Source organism: Chenopodium quinoa, unplaced genomic scaffold (genome assembly GCF_001683475.1).
Source record: "Chenopodium quinoa cultivar QQ74 unplaced genomic scaffold, ASM168347v1, whole genome shotgun sequence".
NCBI classification, from domain to species: domain Eukaryota; kingdom Viridiplantae; phylum Streptophyta; class Magnoliopsida; order Caryophyllales; family Amaranthaceae; genus Chenopodium; species Chenopodium quinoa.
In genome coordinates, this window is record NW_018744304.1 from 5,969,449 (window position 1) to 5,992,237 (window position 22,789).

Sequence of the window (22,789 nt, forward strand, 5' to 3'; positions counted from 1 at the left end):
GTGCAGCAATTGGTTGTGCAGATTTAGATTTGTTCCTTAACCTATTGATCATTCTATTCAAGGCACTTGGTTTCTTGGCAAACCCAACCCAAATGTGATACATCTCACACTCACCTAGGGTATGAATCAACTTAAAAAAATCAGCATCATCTAGTAAAGGGTGATTCTTTTCATTGTAACCATATCCAAAGGAAGGGTTGATTAAAGGGAACTCAGTGTCTAATGCAGCAGTGTCTTCAAATTCCATAACCAAATCCATCAAATTACATCTATCTAAGTCAACACCAATATCAACATGTTTATCAAAGTAATGAAACCTTACCACCACATCACCCATTCTGCAAAATATTGAAAACAATGTACACACTTACAACATGCAAATAAATTCCAATTCAGATATCCAACGGTCAATGAAACATGATCATGGCATTTCATCCAATTTAATTCCAGACTCTAAACAAATAATTGAACAAACATAATCACGCACCTAATATACATGAAAGAACCCTAAAATCGCACAATATATAACATTTAAATAATGAATTAAACCTAAAATCTCATAGAAAAATAGAACATCAAACAAATGCACCAAATCAGGCATAAATGAACAGTAGTAGTGCTAAAGTACCTAAATTATGGAAGATTTCCCTCTAATGGCTTTGTAGACCAACGAAATTAGCGAATTTCCCTTGCAAACCCTAGGATTGCTTCGTGAATTCACCAGAGAGCAGAGGAGAGAGATGAAATTTGAAACTAAATTTTGGTTTAAGTCCAATCGACATAAATGAAAGGGGAAGGGGCTTAATTATGGATGATGGAGGGAAGGATTTAAAAGGGGGCAAATTAGTCTTTTCCTACTTTAGTAACCTAACTCAGCTATTAACCTAAATTTACTAGGTTATTAACGTCTGATTAACAGACTAATCATGTTAATTATAAAGTCAAAACCTTGGGTATATTAGCAAGAAGTCAAAAAAAAATGTGGTGCCACTAGGTAAAGTCAATACCTGGTGTGTACCAATGGGAATTTCCAAAAATTTTATTAGAGCAACTACAATGGTTGGCTAATTTATTTAATAGCTTAGCATGCCAAATCATCTTCTTAAGCTACAACAATTCAAGCTATGTGTTGCTCCAATGGTTAAGCTAATTGTAAATTAATTTATTTTTAAATTAATAATAATTTTAATCTAATAAATATTTGCCAAGCTAATTAGCTCTACAAAGCTAATTTGCTTGCCAAAGCTAATCAACAAGATGTGAAACAATGGTGTAGCTACTAGCTTAAGCTTTTTAATATTTGTAAGCTAGTCCCTTTTCCCAACCACTAGAGTTGCTCTTAGGTGTTTTTTTCACAAAAAGAGGTGTTATAAAAGGTGGTTTATTGCAATTTTTTCATTTTGTTACCCTGAAATCTGAATTATACAAACAGAATTAACCTCCCGTTTTTTACTTATTCTCTTATGAATAATCAAAAGCAGTGGAAACTGAGTTCTTCAATACTTCATGATCCCAAAACCTTAGCAACTGTTATACAAATTTACACAAAATCCAAGAATCTTAATGCAGGAAAACACCTTCATGCCCAAATCATCCGTTCTGTTTACAGAGTATGCAAGTATGTCAACAATTATCTCCTCATTCTGTACACGAAATGTGGGCACCTCGAATATGCACAGAAAGTGTTCGACAAAATGCCCAAGAGAAACTTGGTGTCATGGACTGCGTTGATCAGTGCTCTTTCACAGAACACTCTATGCACACAAGCATTACAAGCGTTTTCCCAGATGAGAATTGCCGGGGAAAGTCCGAATGAGTTCACGTTTTCGAGTGCTGTACAGGCTACAACGTTGCTTAAGGATGTCGGTTTTGGGAGGCAAATACATTGTCTCAGTGTAAAATGTGGGTTTAGCCATGAACTTTTTGTGGGTAGTAATCTTGCTGATATGTATTCCAAGTGTGGGGTGATTCGTGATGGGTGTAAGGTCTTTGAGGAGATGCCTTGTAAGGATGAAGTCTCGTGGACCTCGATGATACACGGGTATGCCAAGAATGGTGATTTTAAGGAGGCTTTGTTGGGTTTTAAGACAATGTTGTTTGAGGCAATGGTGATTGATAGTTATACAATTTCGTGTGCTTTAAGTGCTTGTGGGGCAATGAAGGCCTTTACATTTGGGAGATTGGTTCATTCGATGGTTGTGAAATCGGACTTTGAGAGGGATACTGCCATAGGCAATGCCCTAGTGGATATGTACTCGAAAGTGGGTGAAATGGAAAGTGCGCTGAAAGTGTTTAAGTACAACTCTTGGCGTGTAGATATTGTGTCATGTACCTCTTTGATTGATGGGTATGTGGAAGCTGGTCAAGTAGAGGAAGCGCTTGAGGTGTTTGTAGAGTTTAGGAGGCAAGGCTTGAAGCCTAATGAGTTTACGTTCTCCAGCTTGGTTAAAGCTTGTGCTAACCAAGCTGCGCTTGAGCAAGGATCAATGCTTCATGCTCTAGCAATTAAAATGAATTTTGCAGCAGACCCATATGTCTCATCTACGCTAGTTTTTATGTACGGGAAGTGTGGATTGGTTGAGCATTCAGAACGATTGTTCAACTGTATCAAAAACCCAACTGAATTTGCATGGAATTCATTGTTGGGTGGTTTTTCTCAACATGGCTTCGGGAGAAAAGTCAATAAAGCTTTTAAAAGAATGGTCCGTAGAGGTATGAAGCCAAATGCTATAACCTTTATGATCCTCTTGACAGGTTGCAGCCATTCTGGGTTGGTTGATAAAGGATTGGGCTACTTTAAAGCCATGGAGAGGGACTACGGGGTGACACCTACAGCAGAGCACTATTCATGTATTATTGATCTACTTAGCCGAGCAGGAAAGCTCAAAGAAGCCGATGACTTCATTAGTCAAATGCCTTTCGAGCCAAATGCTTTTGGTTGGTCTTCTTATCTTGGGGCTTGCAGGATTCAAGGTGATAAAGCACGGGCTAAAATCGCAGCAGAGAAGCTAATGAGGCTGGAGCCTGAGAATAGCAGCACACACATTCTTCTCTCTAGCGTTTATGCAAAAGAAAGACAATGGGAAGATGTAAGAAATTTGAGGAAAATGATAAAAGATGGAAACATAAGAAAAGTGCCTGGCTATAGCTGGATCGATGTTGGGAACAAAACCCATGTTTTTGGCGCACATGAATGGTCTCATCCTCAACAAAGAGAGATCTACAATAAGCTCGATAGTCTCATAGAAGAGATAAAGAAAGTTGGATATAAACCCCAAACAGAAGTCGTTGATATTGATATAGATGACGACACAAAGGAAAAGATACTTAAAAATCATAGCGAGAAGCTAGCTGTTGCATTTGCACTAATGACTATGCCGTCTTGGAAGCCTATCATCATAAAAAAGAATCTGAGGATATGCCTGGACTGTCATACTGCATTCAAGTTGATAGCAAGAGTAACTAGAAGACGTATAATAGTGAGGGATAGTAACAGGTTCCATCATTTTTCTAATGGATCTTGTTCCTGTGGAAATTTCTGGTAGTGCTCCAGGAGGTTTATTTCATGATTTCGTCGCTGTTGAGCCAGAAAATGGCCTTAGAGAAGGCAAACAGTGAATGATGTTACTGGACAAATAATCTGTTAGAATACTTGGTGTTTTGGGGTATATTACTCCATGTTGTGTTGCTTCCCAATCAAATAACTAAATCGCGTCTTGCATTTTACACGAGTCTGAAAATTTCCTTTTCGAGAGCATCTCTAGTTTTACTAGATTTCACAAACACTTGTGCCTGATACCCAATTCGCAGTCTGACTTATATCGTGTTGTCTTCAAGGTTACATGACATGAATCGAACTAATTTAAAATCCATATCACTATCATCGATTAGTCGATTATAATAAGTTAGATGACAAGTGACAATGTTCCTAGATTTTACCCAAACTGATCCAATTGACTAATCAGTCATCACTCAAGTACAAGCCAAACCAAACCAATTTGTATGATATTGCAAGTTGATGGGTTAATCAATTGACAAGTCTTGATGGACATAATAGACTAATGGAGGGAAATTGAGTTATTTTTTACTTATTTCTATGACTTGAAGGATTAGACATTCATCGCGACATGTTGAGCTGCAAAGCACAGCAAAAACTATAACAGGGTATATAATAAAGGCATAAACAGTAAAACCAGTTGTACAAAACTTCAATCAGACACTTAGTATCTACATCAAACAAAAGCACAGCAAAACAATTATGGATACAATATAATCTTAAGAATTCTTTGTATTCATCACATAAAACACAACGTAGTTAACTTTTTCAAGGTATACAGAATAACTTAAGAGCTACTTTTTATTTCAAAAACCTATATTTCAAACAAGGAAATGACTGTTATGTACGCGCTAGAGAGCAGCAAATTAAAAGGCATAAACTTCTACCTACAAAGAGAAACTATATATCCAGGTTAAATAGCAATGCTTCTCAGGGATCACAGATTAAACTTGCTGGAAACAACTGAATTATGCTCTAGGATAACGTGAACGCCCTTTTTTCCTCAGAAATTCAGGGATTTCCACTGAGCTAGCTTCACTGAAAGATGGCCGTCGGTTAATTCCAGGGCCACCATCTCCCTGTGTTTGCTGACTTACCTGCATCCTCAAAGTAAAGTAAAATAATCAGGAACAAGTTTGAGATTCAGTCTAAGTATCAACGTCAGTGTTCCTTTTTTTTTCCTTTTTACTTGAGGAAGGAGGGATTGAGGAATAAAAAAAAATACCTGGAGGGGCCTGCTTTCACCTTCTTCTTGACGTTTAAACCCTGTTGCTATTAAAGTAATGGCTACCTGAAATGGAAGGAAGGATTTCTTTTTCAAAAAAAGGTGATCAATAACCAGACAAGACAAAGGTAGAATTTGGTTGTATTTGAGGCAAATATCTGTATATCAGAGCCAAACGTTCTAGGAGGACTGGGTGACATTCTAAAATACGATCAAGCTCAAGGTTAATTTAAAGCTCATGTCTAAGGTCCATGTGAATGTTTTTCACATTTGGGTATAATGAATAACGAATACATAAATGTCTGGTGAATGGCTGACACTTTATCAACCTTAATGAGGAAGGCAATATATGCAATTTTTATTGAGACTTAGATAGATCAGCCTTCTTGATAATAGATAAGAGAAGTGGCAGATATAGGAGTTACCCATTCCCTAGCATAGCTAAAGCCTCTATCATTGCTAAGTTTATGCTAATGCACTTTAATTTAAAAAAAAAAAAAAGAAATTATGGTAGCCTTCTACTTTTGACTTTTATCGTTGGTAGCAAAAACTTTTTTTGATTATCAATGGTAGCCATAATTTTTTTTACAACTTATCAAACGTGGCATCAATGATTTTTGTTAGAAATTCTGTTATATCTAACTTTTATTGAAAACTAAGGTTTACATTTTCAGCTAACAGAAGGGATTTAAGAAAGAAAAAAAAAAAATCAAACCCACAAAATCAGCCAACAAATCCATTCTTCTTTCTTCCCTCCCCATCCCCATTCAAACCTCCACTACTAAGCCTTGACTGCCACTTCACCTCCTCGCAGCCACCACTTCCTCCGCAAAATTTTATCAGGTGTCGAATATCTTGAAGAGGTAAAGAGTATTCATTAATCCTAGTAGTATGATTAATGATGATGATAAGGTTGTGTAGCGGGAATTTTAGAAGAACATGATGTGCAGCGTAAAGGAAAGGAGTATATCCTCTATCAGACCAAAAAACAAAGAGAGGAAGAAAGAATGAAGAAAATGGTTTAATGGATACTCTGAAAAATCCAAAAATAAAAAAAAAAACCAAAGATTTCCTTAATCCCAAAATATTAAATAGTAAAAACCTCTTTGAAAAATAGATGGGTATGTGTAGATTCTAGAACAATTAATTGGGTTTGAGCTAGATTTTCGATTTGAGTTAAGACTTTCGAAAGAAGAGAGAGAGAGAGACAAGAGAGTTCGGTGAAGGAGAGAGAAGAAATGGTAGTGGAGGTGGGGATTGGATAGTGTGAAGATGGCGAAGGGTATTAGACAAATGAGATAACCATGGTTAAAATCTGTTAAATAAGGTTAGTTTTAACAAGTCATCATTAATGTCATGTTTGATGACGTGTAGTACCGTAGTAGTTTGGGATACCATTAATAACCCAAAAATAAAAATGGCTACCATTGATAAAAGTCAAAGTACAGGATTACCAATGAGAATTTCTTTTAACAAAATCATGCACAATTTCCAGTTACAGGGTAGAGCTAGAACATTATTAAAATCATATCATGCTGTAAGTATAATATGATTGTGAAGCAATATGAGTCACTAGAAAGGAATTAGGCAATTAATGACTCTCTTTGAGGATTTTAGTTTACCAAAGAAGATCAAGCTTTGTGAGAACAGCTTGCTAGCATACGACTGGTAATTCAAAGACGCAATTCTTAGTTCTAACTATATCTAGAACCCTAAAAATACTACACATCAAAGCTTAAGAAGTCAAGAGTATTGTCATTAGTAGCACCTCATTCTCTCTGATGCATGACATAGTAGCAACCAAATTGATATGTTCCAACAAAACTCACATAGAGAAGATACAAGTTAATGTAAGATTCTGAGGGAGACGATATATTTGTCCATATAATGCATTTTTCATTGCTTACTCACCTGACCACTAAGTGATGGATCTATCACTGCTCCAAATATCAGGTTGGCTGTTGGATCTACAAGATCATAAATAACTTCTGCTGCAGCATTCACCTGTCAAGTTACAATTTTAAGATCCATCACAACAAAAAGGCATTAAGTTGAGTTGTATAAAAAGAGCATCAGGGCTTAACTTTTTTTTTCTACAGAACAAAATGTCCATCTGCCATACATAATTAAATGCTTACTACACATGATTTTCTATGTTGTTAGAGAGACAGACATATAACATCTGTTCTGCAATTCTAAAATAAGAAGAAAAAAAAAAAATCAAGTTATAACACCATTTTTTTTATTTCAATAACTTCTGTTCTACAGGTCTAAAATAAGAATCCTAGTCATGTGACAAATGATTTACTGAACCCACTATTGTGGCTAAAAAAGGTGAACGATACTTAAACATGCAATTGAAAATCAATTAGGTAGACCTTTCATAAGGAAGTGAAGCATCAAACAACAAAATTACACAAATTGTAGAATCTAATTGACAGAATGCAGGTACCTCAAACAAAGTTAAATCACTTCCACCAGTAATATTCCACACAATGCCAGTGGCTCTTTCTATACCAATATCTAGTAAAGGTGACTGGATGGCATTAAGGGCAGCATCTCTTGCTCGGGTCTTACCTGCACAAAAATACACAACATATTGAAAAAAATGTAGCTGCTAAGTGCTGAGACAGGCTTCCATTGATATATTAGTACACTTAAGGTAGGCAGTTGAATTTAAGCAAAGGTAATTAAAAGCAAGCATGAAAACAACAAACCAAGCATGTACACTCTAAGTCCTAGGTATTCAAGATTAGACATAGAAAAACCATGACCCAAAGCTCAACATCAAAACAATTTTGCATACCACACAGAAAGGGGAGCTTCAAAACTCAAAACTATTTCATAGAATCAATCAATCAAAGGGTTGGCTACCCAAGTACTTCCTTCCATTAGATATTGGAAACTAGTAAAAACGTGTATTTACTTTGCAAGTTATAAGTGGAGAACCAAGGGGCCACTTCAGCCCGCATATGCTTGTCTAATCAGCATATTGTAAAATCTGTTTGCAGTATCATGGTTAAACCTAAAGAGAATCATTTCAAGAAATTAAAATTGGCATATCTTCCTTGCTAATTATCGGCTTCAACACTAAACCCCAGAAAATCAAGCAAACAAGAATAAAGATAAACTAATGGTTTCTTACCCCCTAGCCAAATGCCATAGTAATAATAATTAGAAAACATCATCAAAAGGCTTATTCTTATTCAGAAAAGACCTTTTTCATGAGTTCATGACAGGCAAACACCTTTCAAAACATCATCTATACATAAGTTATAAGGTCCCACTCCTTCAAATTTAGGTTGTGCTGCAAGGTTAGAATCTCAATTGGGAGAGAGGGGTAGAGATGATGCTCATTGGGTTGGTAGGTTTCACCGTTTCAGCCAAAAGCAGCTCATACGTGAAACCTTTCCCCTGCCCTCCGTCACATCTCCTTAGGCCAAAAAAAAAGAATTGAACCTAAACTTTCTTCATTCTTAGAAATCAATCATCTCAGAGAACTTCACATATATTCTAAAAGACAGTTTCAAGTGATATTTTATAAAATAATGGTCATCATGAGTGGAGAACACTGGACAAAAATTATCTCCAAAAAAAAAAAGGAAGGTCATCAGTTTTTGGATTTACTTGCTGCTCGGCAGTTAAGAAACTCAAAGAGATGGTACATAAGCAAAGGTGAGTCTAGCATGCTAGGTAGTCGTTAGATATGTTTTTGTTTGCCTTTTCTGTAAAAACTTTGGAGTAATGAAGGTTGTAATAACTAATAAGTACATAATAAAAAAAATTCATGAATTTCTGGATCATAGCCGCATTATAGACTTCATGAAATGGGCTCACGTCCACTTCAACACATTCTATTTTCATTTTGCTACATTAGAAAAATGGGGAAAAAAAAAACAAAATTTACCAGTAGCAGTTCCTATCCCCATCAAGGAAGAGCCAGCATCTGCCATAATAGCCCGCACATCTGCAAAGTCTACGTTCACAAGACCGGGTATCTGTGAACAATTTAATATTACACATCAGCAACTTAAACAAAAATATACTTCAGGTCAAAAAATTTAGGAGGGTCAATCTACAAGTAATAAAATAGCCAACAAGCACAACAAAAACACACAACACTCACCATAAATCATCATAGCTCACATTGTGCAAATGATCCCAGCTTCACTGGCTCACAGCACATACCATGATATGTTATAGCAAGGACACATGACCTTTAAGCAACCTTTTGAAAGAATAGCCATTCAACAAGATTTTGTCGAGTTATATAGTTCAAATGAGTGGCAAATGGCCCAAAACTAATACTATATATCCCAGATAAAATAATTCCTTGATGTAATTCTAATGTTCTATTGGTTAACTAATATTTTACCATGGCATCCTTGACATAGAAAAATACTTGTAATACATAATACAGCCCACTAGAATGTTTCTACGGAAAAAACATTTGTCATAACGCCCGAAATCAAGAAAGCAGCTTCTGAAGGGTGTAATCAATTAAGTTGTGAATTGACAAACATTAAATTTCAACTTTGAGACTGCAGTTCAATTGCTTCTCATTTTCTAAATATATTCAGCAACTATAGTCTTGATACTCTTGAAGCTAAACTTTGTAACATTTTCTTTTTGTTTAATAAAAATTGAGAGATTCTAAAAATTTAAGCCGATATTTTGAATTGAGGATTCCTATGTTTAAACTAAAAAAAAAAAAAAAAAAAAAAAAAAAAAAAAAAAAAAAAAAAAAAAAAAAAACCACCCATAAATGCAACTAAATTATGGGTTTGCAATAGCTAAAAATATAATCTAACAGCACATTAGACACAATGGCCCCAAGTTACAAGCCACACATGTAACAGCTAACCAGATAGAAAAAAGAAAATTTGACATTAAACTTAGGGTTCCATTATATAATCTCAAACTAATAAGTTCTCATAGGATGTAGTGTAACAAGCTTAGATTAATACTAAGGGCCTGTTCTCATTGACTGAACTCAGCTGAGCTGAACTGAGCTGAATTGAACTGAATACTGAAATGAAATGAAATGAATATTTTATAAGAGAAGGAAATTAGGAGCTGAGCTGAACTGAATTGAATTGAATTTCAACGTAAGAGAACAGGCCCTAAGCTAACTTACTTGTTTCTGTTAGTATATCTCGGTACTTTATTTCTTAACAGCCACAGTTATTGATTCCCTAACTAAAAGCTAAGGTCTTTTACGTCAGTTCTATACTTTAATTATGTTTAACTCAAATTTTATATAAACAAGGGCAGAGGACCTACATACAAAAAAGATTGCACAGTGCTTGAATGTTGAGGACTTCTTCATTCACCATACAGAAGGTAAAGATATAAGAAGCCTTAGCACATACCGTGATTATATCTGAGATACCACGAACACCCTGCCGTAGAATATCATCAGCTAGGTTAAATGCTTCGGTAACAGGTGTATTTGGGGAAACTGCAGCCAATAATTTGTCATTTGGAATGACAATGAGAGTGTCAACATTTTCTCTCAAAGCTGCAGTTCCCTCTTGGGCTTGAACTGCCCTCCTCCTACCCTCAAAAGCAAAGGGGGTTGTCACAATGCCAACAGTCAAGATACCCATAGACTTTGCAATCCCTGCAATTATAGGTGCTGCACCAGTCCCAGTGCCACCACCCATTCCAGCCTGCAAAAAAATATATTCCAGTGAAAATGCCAATCAAAGACAGATCCAAAATTCAACCAACTTTGTTTTAGTGAGCATTTACACTCATGTTTATCATCATCAACCAATTCTCAATAAAATGATGAAGCTCCTTTAGACACAGGAAAACAGACATCCAGAAGCATAAAGAGCTTTTTCAAAGAGAATTCAGGAGGAAGAGGAGACAACTTACAGCAAGAATATAAAAATGATGGTAAATTTCATTTTTCCTGTTTTGAGTAGGGTGTTTGTGTATAGGCAAATGATATGATTTATCTCATTATAAAAGAAGCAAATCAAGATACAAAGAGAGTAAAGGCCATATACATAGTCTTCCCAACACATGGCACATTTTGTGTGAACACAGTTTCTTTAAGAGACGAAATAAGTCATAAGATACAAAGTATTATAAGCACTCTAGAAACAACGGAATAGTTTCTGTGCAACATTTTAGAAAAAAAACAATTCTCATTAACATACAATCTTCAGGCTCAAACAATAGGGGACTGAAATGAAATTTCTAGAGTTTATATATTCTATTCATTCATATAGAATAAAACGCAAGTGTTAAGCACTGGACATATAATTATGTAAAATTATATTCTATGATAAAAACATAAATAAATAATAACCTATCATATGGACCATTTTAATTGCTGGTGAACGACTACACCTATTGTAGAAATTATAAACGGCCAAGGACTTAAAAATAACTATTTACTTTTCTTTGAAACAATGAAGTTCTGAAAGATTAATGGAGTGCAAAACACACCGTCACAAAGACCATGTCTGAGCCATGAAGGGCCTCTTCTATAGCTTCTCTGCTTTCTTTAGCTGCATTTGATCCTATTTCTGGGTTCCCACCAGCTCCTAAACCTCGTGTGAGTTCTTGACCAATTTGCAAGCGGTTCTCCGGGAAAACAGGAGACATTCTCATGGCTTGAATATCAGTGTTGACAATCCAAAACTCAACACCTTTCATGGCACTCTCTATCATCCGATTGACAGCATTCGAACCACCACCACCTACACCAATAACTTTGATAGTAGCTTCATTAAAATTATCAGCCCTGGAAGGCTCTCTTAAGCTATCTGTCACGCTTCCACTTGGACCTTCATTCTTTGAACTGTTCGTCATGCTGCTCACATCACCCCCTCGAAGCAACGAAACTTCAGGGTGAAGATTGAGAAATGGGTCATTGTTATTAGATCTACTAACACTATGTGAATTCGACGAGCACTTGAACTTAGACGAACATGACACCGCCATTTTGTGCCCGTTAACCCCTGAAACATTCCTTTCATCAAAAAACTTCACCGAAGTAATTCTACCCAATTGATTCTCTATAGGGAACCTTCTTCCAAGTACAGTCAATACCCCCCTCGAGCTTCCAGCATCGGAACACGTAAGGGATTTCAACCCACAACTCGCCATATGAAATTCCTAACAATGCCCACTTAGCCAAATACTGTTCTACTCCAATTCCTCACACAAATACTTTCAAACAGCAAAATTTAAGTCCCTATCTCAACACCTGCTCCAACAAATCAAATATGGGCATAAATCAAATTCATAATAAAATACCCAAATCGAAAAGTCCCTCATCTTAAACAATCATATAAGCCCCACAATTGTGTTGGAATCACAATCAGTCAAAGACTTGAGCTTGACTAAACACATTATCACTATCAAAGATTCATTAGCACAATAAATATAATGCAACTAAAAGCACATTTCTTAGACATTAATAAATATGAAAAATGCAACCCCATATAATTCAGCAAAATAGTAAATTGAGCACAAATTCAACATGAAAGAACCCTAAAACCCCATCAAATAATACTGCAAAATTTCAAAAGAAAATGGCGGAAACAAGCAAATGAAAACTGGAAAAAAGAGAGAGAAAAATGCACCTTAGATAATCATAGAGCAATTGAAAGAAGAAAGCATAGGAATCCAGAAGAATTGGAAGGTGGGGTTTAAAAATGAGGCTATTTTTGGGTGAAGGTTTTAGCCTTTCTTTTCTCACACTCTGTTAGTGCATAGTGCCCACCCCTTTGCTTTGTTCTTTTTTGTGTTTTGGGTTTTGGCATTAACAAAGAAATTACAACTAAGAAAATGAAAAGAGAGAAAAATGCAACTTAAAATAAAAAATAAAAAAATCATAATCAAGCATTTATCACAAATGCAAAAAATGGTTGAAAGCTATTGAATCTAATGCAACCTATGTGGGGTACAATTCAAGATTGCAAAGGAGAAAAGGACTTTAATTTTCTTGAGTGAGATTGAGTTTTTAATTCTTATTTTTTTTTTCTTTTTTTGATGTGTTTTATTGGCAAGATTTAATAATTAAGAAAGGCATTTGTCACCACGAGTGACTTTTAAATTATGAATGTGATTCTTTCTTTCAAAAAATAAATTATGAATGTGATATGCTAATTGGCTAATTATGTACTTGAACTTTTCATAGTTCTTAACATCTTCTTGATTATGTATGTTGTAGTGTAGTATATAATGTACTTTTGACCATTTTATTATAAAATATAGTGGTATAATTAATAAAATAAATTATAAATAGAAAAAAAAAATTAGTTTGGTTTAAAAAAAAATCAAAAACTGTGGAGTGTCTAACAAGATTTCACATAAAATATGTTTTTCAGATGTACGGAATATATTAATAATTTACTACGAATAGTGAAATTTTCTAATTTTCATCAGGCGAATCATTATAAAAAGGAAAATATGTAATAAATGAGAAGTGCATATTTGTGGCTCTCTAAACACCACCAAAAAAAAAAAAAAAAAAGAGTGAAAATTGTGGAGAAAATAGGAAGAGAAATTATTTTATGTCATTTCCTACTATTTTTTGCTTTACCCAAAATAACAATCACTTTTTAAGAATTACCAAAAATTCTATTGATAAAAATTGCATATTTGAAAACTAAAAGATCAAGACAAAATGACTATGTATTAAAAAATTACTCGTAGACTTCATTTCCAATAGAATCTCTAAAGATTTTAATTGAGACAATTCAGACAAACAAAAGAAAATAGAGAAACTAAAACTATTTCACTATTTATTTGCATAATAATATACTTCATATAACATATGCACAATTACAATTTCAAAAGCCTTTTGTTGCTTTGTTTGGCGACGTCCACATCAGCAAAATCAAATTTGAATCTAAAAAAAAATAGTTTTTGAAGAGCAAATTTAGTTGGAGGAAGTCTATGTCAATAATTACTCTCGTCATCAAGGACAATAATAAGTGTTGTTTGGTATTATTAGATCTCATGGTACGATTAATATACCAAAATTATAAGATTTACCTAAATTTTTTTTTTTTTTGGGTGCACAAGATTTACCTCAATTTAGTTGTCTAATTCAAATATTACTATCATGTACCAAGTGCTCTGTAGTTAATCTAGTTATGTTAGAATTTATTGAATTTCCAAAGCAGTGTTCTCTTCAATCAAAAATATTAATTATATTAAATATAATTTAATTTAAATAAGTAAAATCATGTTTATAACAATAACATGACCAAATGGGCATTACATTGTCCTTATTTCACATAGGAAAATATGATAACAATAACATACGAATTAGATAGTTCAACCACCCATGTTGACATGTTGTTTAGTGACTGTAATCCATATCCAAAGAATTACTTTACGGAAATGTTTGTATGTTAAATTATTTCTCAGTTCAATAATGATGTCAATCTGTTCTTTATAAATTGAATTTACTGATAAAAACTTCAGCTTATTTGTTAAATTACAAATCACCATCAGAAAACTTAGGTGATTACGGCTTCTCATATGGATTGTAACTACAATGCACAATTACTGTACATTCATCGTCATGTAAAACTATCTAATAAAACTATAAAAACTCGAGTATCTGATCTGCATCAGATCCGATATTGATTTATCCAATCCAATTAATTTAACAGTTCTGTCTGCAAAACATAGAGCACGACCTAAGAGCAAGTCCCTATCAACATCTTAGTATGGCCTCTTATCTTGTACAGGATTTTTTATATCAGCTGTAAAAATGCAACATGAAATTCAAGGGACATTATTCAAGTTCATCTCACAGAGATTCAACATAAATAATTTGCTATCCTGAAAAATGCTTGTAAATCATTAACAGTTTTATACTCTTAACAGAATACAAAATTCGAACTACAAACTTTAATACTTAGCAATGAGCCGATGCACATTCTGCCACTGCTAATACAAAAATCAAACCTCTTTACTTCAATCTATCCTTCTTTCCAGGCTTCAACTTTATGACTTCGTCCTTGTAACGCATACCTTTTTCTTTGTACGAGTCAGGGGGTTTGACACTACGAACAGCAGCAGCAAACTGATGCGTTCTTGCCTTGTCAATACCAGCACAACAGATTACATCAGGTTTAAAGCAGAAGACACGAACAGTGGGTGGAACTGGCAACTCAACTTCATGACTGTAACCCAGTTTAAGGCACAACAAGCGACCTTCTGCTTCAGCTCTGGCTTTGTATCCTGTTCCTAATAGCCTCAGAATTCGGAAATACTTTGCTTCCATCGGATCTGATTAAATTCAGGATTTATATATATGTTAGAGGTAAAACAGAACTCCTCCACCAAAAACTGAGCAAACACAAGCAGTGCATATTGGCTGAACACAGGTATGGGTCAGATAATCAGATTCCTCCCCCACCAAAGGAAAAAAAAAAAAAAAAAAACAAAAAGATTATGACATTTTCTGCACGGTAGCTGACCCAAACTAAACACAGACCTTTTCTATTTAACAAAAAAATAGAGAAAAGTTTACTATTTTTTCACTTTTAATTAAACTTTCGTTTCACATATTTGAAAACCTAAAGTATAAAATTAGAAAAACAACAATACCAGGCATTATCTTCAACAAGAGTTCGTTTCGGAGAAAGAACATCAAACTAGAACACTCGGAACAGATATATTTTTTCAAAGATTAGAAGCAAAAGGTAACAGATCATGAAAGAGGTAACATACAGATTTTACAATTTTACCACTCTTTATTTCAGCAGCAAACCTTGGCACAAGTTTGGGACCTGGGAGACCCCCTCGTAACTGACTTGAACCAAAAATCACCTAACCTGAACTTGGCATGCCCAACCTATTTCACATTTTGACTTGTCTATGCCGAGCAAACCATCCATCCAACTACTTATGATCACAATTGCACTTCTAGTACTTCATATAATCTTACAGTTTCTCTTTCATCATGACAAGTTCTACAAAATGTATGCCCATTGCCCAATCAGATGGTCATTGCTACAAATATCATCACAATTGCACTTCTAGTACTCCATATGATCTTACAATTTCTCTTTCATCATGACAAATTCTACAAAATGTATGCCCATTGCCCAATCAGATGGTCATTGCTACAAATATCATCACAATTGCACTTCTAGTACTCCATATGATCTTACAGTTTCTCTTTCATCATGACAAGTTGTACAATATGTATGCCCATTGCCCAATCAGATGGTCATTGCTACAACCCTGGAACCCCCCCCCCCCAACAAATCCCCGTCTCTCACACACCCACACACTATAAAAACAAAAGGGGGCTACTATACATAACCATTATAGCTACAAATGATTCTACTAACAATTAAGCCCCACATCTATACTATTATACACTTAATATATCCGTTTGAACACAGTCACCACTATTCTCAGACATATCCAGTTAACTAGAGAGAAGTTCATACTCCCATCAACCAGGTTGCTAGAATATTTTTTCCATTCTCTTAAAAGATCAAAGCTTTCAAACTATACAAGAGGGCATCTAGGGCATAGATTTTGTCTAGAAATCAATAGATATGACCCTTCTAAACTTTTCCACCACCTTTGGACTTTGTGGCTGTAACATAATATCCCGCAACAACTTTAGAACAAACCCCTTCTGGGAAGAATTATATCAAACAACTTATCATTGGAATTAGAACTATCAAAAAGTTTGATAGTAACAAAGTTTTCACCTTTTCAGGAAAATAGTCTAGTTATGTAATTTACTGTAATAGTAAAGGCATTGAGCAGATAATATTCTTCTCCTTAGACAATAATCTACTCTATAAGTTACTAACAAAGCCATATATTCCCAACTAACACTACCTTATATATTGGATCAATTACATTCTAACATGTACAACCAACACCACAACCCTAATCAATCAAATCTTTCTAAATAGCATTGTCAAATGGAAAAATGAGGCTGTTACCAAACTTAATTTTGAACTCACCGAAGTAAACATTTCATAAAAACATGGAAAATAGATTCGAAATAATCATTGTGGAGGTTCTTAGCTGATCTACCAAGTTTTAAAAAATCAGCAACAAATGGGAGGTCCATCTAGGAATAATAATGTATAGTTGTATACTTGTACATTATATTGCGATTTCCAAATAAAACGTCGCATACCCTAGATTTGAATTAGTTTTTTAGTAAGATTCCCAAACATAATCCCACTTAATTGGAGTAGCAAAGCGAGGATGAGGAGCTATTGGGACAATGTGACTATCAATTTCGAGGAACAAGCAATATAATTCAAAGAATCATGTTCTAAAACTAGTAGCTCTTCATAAACAAACCCATCAAATCTCCAAATTCCTACTAAGAAATTCATAGTTCTGGCCTACAATACAGATTATAAACAACAGCTTGCAACACATTAACAAAAGGTCCATTAACAACGAAATTTGACTTAATTATCAAATTAAGCTCCAAAAATCACATTAAATTCTTCTCGGTTAAGAATATCAGCGTAAATTGCACATAGCAATATTTTAAAAACAAAATCGATCGTTATAATCATACACAAGTTCAGTAACTATAACCAAATAAAAATAGCTAAATTTTCAATAATCTATCTTAGAAGGACCCTAAATTGAATTTACTGGCGATTAGATTTAACGATAAACCCTAGATTGTGAAATTGATTTACAATTATATAAAAAAGAAATTATTAATTTTACCTCAGAAGTTGCTTCGATGAGTGGGGAAAGCTCAGAAGCGGCTTCAATGGAGAAGAGTATGTGCTTCAATGGAGGAGAAAGATTAACGGACACGTCGGAGTAGTATCAAATTAGTAACGGTCACGGAGTGGAAATAAAGAGTATTATTAGGGTTAGAAATGGATTTCAGGCCTCTTCTTTTCAAGGAAATTTTCACATTTGCTACCACTAAAAACACCACGCTTCACATTTGTTATCTGTTTAAATTTTTTTTTTATTTTACTACCACCTAAAACAGAGTTTGTTAAAAATCACTACCATATGCCTTATTCTGTTACTATTTCCGTTAGTGGGTCCACTCCACCGTTTAGCCACCCCTCTAACCACCTTGCAGCCACCCCTCCTCCTCACTGCCACCCCTCACCCCCCTCCCCCTGCCGCCGTCGGCACCGCCGCACGAACCCACCCCTCCTATGCGCATCCAATCCCCCCTTTCCCTTTCCCGTTCTTGAGCTCCGACCCCCACCCCGAGGAAAACCACCCCCTTTCCCCTTCCCTCCACCGGAAATCGGCCCCCCTCCCCTGATTCCCCCACCGAAATCGACCCCCTCCCCTTCCCCTACCTTTTTCGGCCGTCCCTAACCCTAAACCACCACCCTAAACGAATTTTAGGGTTTCGGTTGTGGTGGTTTTGGGGTGGTGGTTTAGGGTTAGGGATGGCCGAAAAGGGTAGGAGAAGGGGAGGGGGGTCGATTTCGATGGGGGAATCAGGGGAGGGGGGGCCGATTTCCGGTGGAGGGAAGGGGAAAGGGGGTTACGGTGGTGTTGGTATGGGTTTTGGGGGTTACGGTGGCGGTGGCGGTGGTGGTCTGGGTTTGGGGGTGTCGGCTTAGGATTAGGATTGTCAATTTTGGGTGGGGAAAAGGGAGGGGGTGAGGTCGTCGGCGCCGGCCGAATCTTTAGGCGCCGGAAGGGGGAGGGTGGCAGATTAGGGGAGGAAGAGGGTGGCAGATTAGGGGAAGGGGTGGGTGGGGTTGCTGTTTTTTTTTTAAATTTTTTAAAAATCTTTTTAATTTTTCTTCTTTTTTTTTTAAATAAACTTAACGAAAATCCTAACGGATTTCGTTAAGTGGTAGTAAGTTTTAACAAAGTCTGATTTAGGTGGTAGCAAAGTAAAAAAAAAAAAATTAAATAGGTAGCAAATCTGAAGCGAGGCGTTTTAGGTGGTAGCAAATGTGAAAATTTCCTCTTTTCAACTTAATTTCAGTTTAGATCAGTTTCAATCAATTCAATATAATTTTTAATTTTCTTCTCTCATTAATTATTCATTTCAGCTCTATTCAGTTCAATTTAGGCTCCCAATTAAACAATTATCATTATCAAATGTTTGATTAGAATGATTGGGTGATAATTACTACTTCCCTCCGTTTTTTATTTGACACATACGGAGTAATTCCTTTTTTAGGAAGTTTATTTTTAATTCACGCGTTTCTTTTTTGGCTAAGTTTTATAGCTTGCTTTTTTTAGTGTACCCCACTTGCTTTATCATTCTCTTTCCTCTTCTTAATATGTGTGTTTAAATTGAACGTATCAATTAAATGAAAACTGAGGAAGTATTACATAAGGGTAATTGTTTCCAGTTTTCCACCCATTTATAACCTATCTACTTCGTATTAGTTAAGGCAACAACTTTCTTTATCATTCTCAAACAAAAATAAAGATAGTTAAGGTTCAAGTGATTCATTCCATGTTTAAACCAAACAAATAAAAAGGTAACGGTTAAATGATTCATTTCCTTCTCCTTATTGTTTTCTTTCTACTCCATTTCCAATATCCATACCAAATGCCCTCATAGTGTTACCCTTACTAGTTGTTTGGTATCACTAAGGAAATGTTAAACGATTATAACAATTTGTTTCAACTTGTTTAGCATAGATAACTAGGAAACAAATAGTTTTCCTTTTTTTTCTTCAAAAAAACAAAGTTTTTCTTTTACTTTTTGTTGTCTTTGCTATTTTTTGCTACACATTATGCAATGTAGAGGCGTAGAGTAACAATAATTACCATATGCAGTTGATTACAAAAGCATTTAAATTCTTGCATTCTAAAAAAGAAAATAATTCAAAAGATATTGAAACATTAACCCCAATAACTTAGGACAAAAATTTCTACTTCTTCTTAAGAGATTAATTGCATATTTTTTCTTCATATTAGTTGGTGCTTGATAGAAGATGCGGAGTTTATGTTCTTCCGTCGTGAGAATTGTAGCAACCTCTAAAGCTTCAAACGGAGAAATGTCATATAACTTTATCACCTCATCCAAAACCGTGTTCACTTTTTCATCCATCATTTGCTCTCTTTTTTCCGCTTTAGACCATGCACTAGCTATAGTCCCGAGATTAACATTGATATCTTCAAATATCTTCCCAAATTTGTTGAAAACATCATGAAAGGAGGCCACCAAATCATCATCATTCAAACAAGCTCTTCAAATCTACATGTTCTTTCCTTTTACCTTAGCCTCGTAGAGAGTTTTCCAGATTGAGTAGTAGAATCACTTGCGAAAGAATGAGTTGTAGAAGCTTTCACTTTTGCCATTTTGGAAGGAGTTGAATGATCATTCTCTTTCTTCCCGGGGCGTTTTCCGTATTGATTAGTAGAAGAATAAGTGTCCGAATGAGTAGAATTCACATCATCTTCTTCATCACTCTCGACATTCAATGATTGCTTATCAATCTCTTGATCCATATCTTCTATAACATCAACGAACAACTCACTTGCATTTCCGGTAGTTTTGTCTTTTGCGCATAAGTATGCAAGAATTTCATAATATCAATAAATGATTCCAAACTAGTATTGGCAGGGGACGAGATTATACCGTATCAATAAATGATTAATGCGAAAAATTACAGCGAAAGTAGCCGGATATCCGATATTGGTTGTATTTTAAAATGTTTGGTGACTTTTTTTTTTTAATTGTATTATGCAAAAATAAACTTTAATATTACCTCCGTTTCTTATTATTTGCAACAAAGGAATACTTTATATTTCACAAATAATACCCCTATGTTGCAAATAATAAAAAACGGAAGTAGTAGCTGTAATTTGAAACCCGTAAAAATGATTATTTTTATTTTTTACCGATTGTAATTGACAAATTTTCCTACGAGATGAACTTGTTTTTACTGGTAAGTATTTCACTTTTGACGACCATCTTCAAATTAAAGGTGGAAAAATAGGAAGAGCACGTCAATGCGGCAATGCCCCATTTTGTAGCCGCAGCACAAACTACTGAATAGTTGAATTGATTTTTGAAGGCAATTCAATTGATTGACATCTACATCTAACGGCAAGTTCTCTTTCAAATTTCATCTCAAAAGTTTCCTTTTATACTACGTAATTTTGAATTTTTTTTATATTTATTATGCTTCAGTTGGGGAACAATTTGATTCAATTGCTTCTAAAATTGCTAAATTGTACCATAATTCTCAGTAATTTCGTCTTTTAGTTACACCCTTTAAGGATTTTATCAATTTTTGTTTCTGGGTATCTTAAATTTTCAATTTTTTTGCTTTTTGATGGGGCAAATTTGAAACCCTGATTCTCACAAATCCTACACTAAATTTTAAAATTTTTGGGTTTTTTCGGGTTTTAATCTAGGTTGCACGGAGACGGATACGGAGACAGATTGTATTGAAGTGGGACTTTTGGGTTGTTTTTGTGTAAGTATGGATAATCTCCCAGTTGAAGTTATTGGTAACATATTGTCCCAACTTGGGGCTGCTAGAGATGTGGTGATTGCATCTACTTCATGCCGAAAATGGCATGAGGCTTGGAGGAATCACCTTCATTCTCTCTTGTTCGATTCGAGTGATTGGCCTTTGTACCATGATTTCCCACAATATAGATTGGAAATTTTGATCACTCAAACTATATTCCAAACAAGAGGACTTCAACGCCTCTCGATCCTTATGGATGATATCGACGAGTTCTCAGCTGCGCCTGTGGTTGCTTGGCTGTTGTATACACGAGACTCTTTGCGCGAGCTATACTATAATGTGAGGACAATTCCTAGTGTGAACATTTTAGAAAAATGTGGACGGCATAAGCTAGAGGTTTTGGCATTAGCTCATAACTCGATCATTGGTGTAGAGCCTAGTTATCAGAGGTTTCCTCAATTGAGGTCTTTGTTATTGACTAGTGTTAGCATCTCAGCACTGGACTTGAGTTTGCTGCTCAATATTTGTCCTAAGCTTGAGGTGTTAAAGCTTATTAATCCCGATATTGCCATATCTGATAATCATACCACGTTGGAGCTCTGTAGTACTTCGTTGAAAGATGTCTATATGGACGCAATTAGCATGGACAAGGTTATATTAGAGGGTGATCATATTGAGAAACTGCATTTGAAGGATTGTACCCTTGAAATGTTTTTGCTTGTTGGGAAAGGTGGGTTGAGGATTCTTAGGATTGACGATGTTAGTGTTTTGCATTTTGATATTGGTGAGAATACTGAAAATCTTGAAGTTGTTGATGCAAGCAACTTCACAATTATGTGGCCAAAGTTTTATCATATAATCTCAAAGTCACCGAGATTGAGGTATCTTAGACTCTGGGGCGGAGTGTTTGATGATGAAGATGAAGTTGTGGATTTGGAGGCTGCTTCTGTTTGCTTTCCTCGACTGAAGCATCTCTCTTTAAGCTATGAAAGAGACTCTGTGCTTCAATATGGTTTGCCAGGATCATCTTGTTTGGAGAATGTAGCTGTGTTGGAATTGGGGTGGACGGTCATCAATGATCTCTTCATAGAATGGTTGTCTGGACTTCTAGAAAGATGCCCTAACCTCAAGAAGTTGATTATCTATGGGGCTGTGTCAGGGGCCAAAACACATGACGAGTGCAATGCTCTCGCTCGCTTCACCTCATCCATTGTCCGGCTTATGAGGATTCATTCACAAGTAGAGGTATTATTTGAATTTGAATGACAACTATCCCTTTGTAATTTTGGGTCAAGTTTATTAGAAGTGTGGCTTGGTCAGGGACATATGCCACTCTCTTTCCGCCAATCCTCTCAGGATTAAGGCTTCCTAGAGATAGAAATTGCTGTAACCTTGCATGTTCATAAGCAATATTAGGAACCCAAATGCTATAAACAAAATTATGTTTTTATGGAAAGATTACACATTTTCCATTCACTGTTAAATGTTGATCATTGTTTGTGGTTGGGTATGAAGTCCTGGAAATATGGACCAAGATGTGATTTTTTTTTTTTTTTTTTTTTTTTTTTTTTTTTTTTTTTTTTGTTGTTGTCTTGTAAAATCATG

At 35.3% G+C, this 22,789-nt stretch overlaps 4 protein-coding genes across 4 annotated transcripts; 2 read left to right on the forward strand and 2 right to left on the reverse strand.

Moving 5' to 3' along the window:
- The first annotated feature begins 1,463 nt into the window (after nucleotides 1-1,463).
- LOC110695852 (pentatricopeptide repeat-containing protein At2g27610-like) lies at nucleotides 1,464-3,545 on the forward strand. The gene has a single exon (XM_021873077.1). The coding sequence runs from the start codon at nucleotides 1,464-1,466 to the stop codon at nucleotides 3,543-3,545; it is 2,082 nt and encodes a 693-aa protein (XP_021728769.1).
- A 694-nt stretch (nucleotides 3,546-4,239) lies between these two features.
- On the reverse strand, nucleotides 4,240-12,579 carry LOC110695738 (cell division protein FtsZ homolog 2-1, chloroplastic-like). The gene is made up of 8 exons (XM_021872965.1): nucleotides 12,386-12,579; nucleotides 11,244-12,006; nucleotides 10,154-10,453; nucleotides 8,689-8,779; nucleotides 7,234-7,358; nucleotides 6,693-6,785; nucleotides 4,782-4,847; nucleotides 4,240-4,653 (listed from the first exon to the last, which is right to left on the reverse strand). The coding sequence occupies exons 2-8, from the start codon at nucleotides 11,904-11,906 to the stop codon at nucleotides 4,525-4,527; spliced, it is 1,467 nt and encodes a 488-aa protein (XP_021728657.1). The 5' UTR covers nucleotides 11,907-12,006; nucleotides 12,386-12,579; the 3' UTR covers nucleotides 4,240-4,524.
- A 1,803-nt stretch (nucleotides 12,580-14,382) lies between these two features.
- Nucleotides 14,383-17,764, reverse strand: LOC110695739 (60S ribosomal protein L6, mitochondrial-like). The gene is made up of 2 exons (XM_021872966.1): nucleotides 17,487-17,764; nucleotides 14,383-15,050 (listed from the first exon to the last, which is right to left on the reverse strand). The coding sequence occupies exon 2, from the start codon at nucleotides 15,043-15,045 to the stop codon at nucleotides 14,731-14,733; it is 315 nt and encodes a 104-aa protein (XP_021728658.1). The 5' UTR covers nucleotides 15,046-15,050; nucleotides 17,487-17,764; the 3' UTR covers nucleotides 14,383-14,730.
- Nucleotides 17,765-20,541: 2,777 nt separating this feature from the next.
- On the forward strand, nucleotides 20,542-22,773 carry LOC110695741 (F-box/LRR-repeat protein At1g67190-like). Its single transcript, XM_021872968.1, has 2 exons — nucleotides 20,542-20,814; nucleotides 21,126-22,773. Exon 2 carries the CDS (start codon nucleotides 21,194-21,196, stop codon nucleotides 22,448-22,450), a length of 1,257 nt encoding a protein of 418 aa, XP_021728660.1. The 5' UTR covers nucleotides 20,542-20,814; nucleotides 21,126-21,193; the 3' UTR covers nucleotides 22,451-22,773.
- Nucleotides 22,774-22,789: the final 16 nt, after the last annotated feature.

What these genes read in the sequence shown, in the direction of transcription:
- LOC110695852 (XM_021873077.1), top strand. Translation starts at nt 1,464, where the DNA reads ATGAATAATCAAAAGCAGTGGAAACTGAGTTCTTCAATACTTCATGAT.
- LOC110695739 (XM_021872966.1), bottom strand. Translation starts at nt 15,045, where the DNA reads ATGGAAGCAAAGTATTTCCGAATTCTGAGGCTATTAGGAACAGGATAC.
- LOC110695738 (XM_021872965.1), bottom strand. Translation starts at nt 11,906, where the DNA reads ATGGCGAGTTGTGGGTTGAAATCCCTTACGTGTTCCGATGCTGGAAGC. An exon ending in ATCCATCACTTAGTGGTCAG is followed by an intron (nt 4,848 to 6,692) that starts GTGAGTAAGCAA and finishes CTTCCATTTCAG; the next exon opens with GTAGCCATTACTTTAATAGC. An exon ending in GTGAAAGCAGGCCCCTCCAG is followed by an intron (nt 4,654 to 4,781) that starts GTATTTTTTTTT and finishes TTGAGGATGCAG; the next exon opens with GTAAGTCAGCAAACACAGGG.
- LOC110695741 (XM_021872968.1), top strand. Translation starts at nt 21,194, where the DNA reads ATGGATAATCTCCCAGTTGAAGTTATTGGTAACATATTGTCCCAACTT.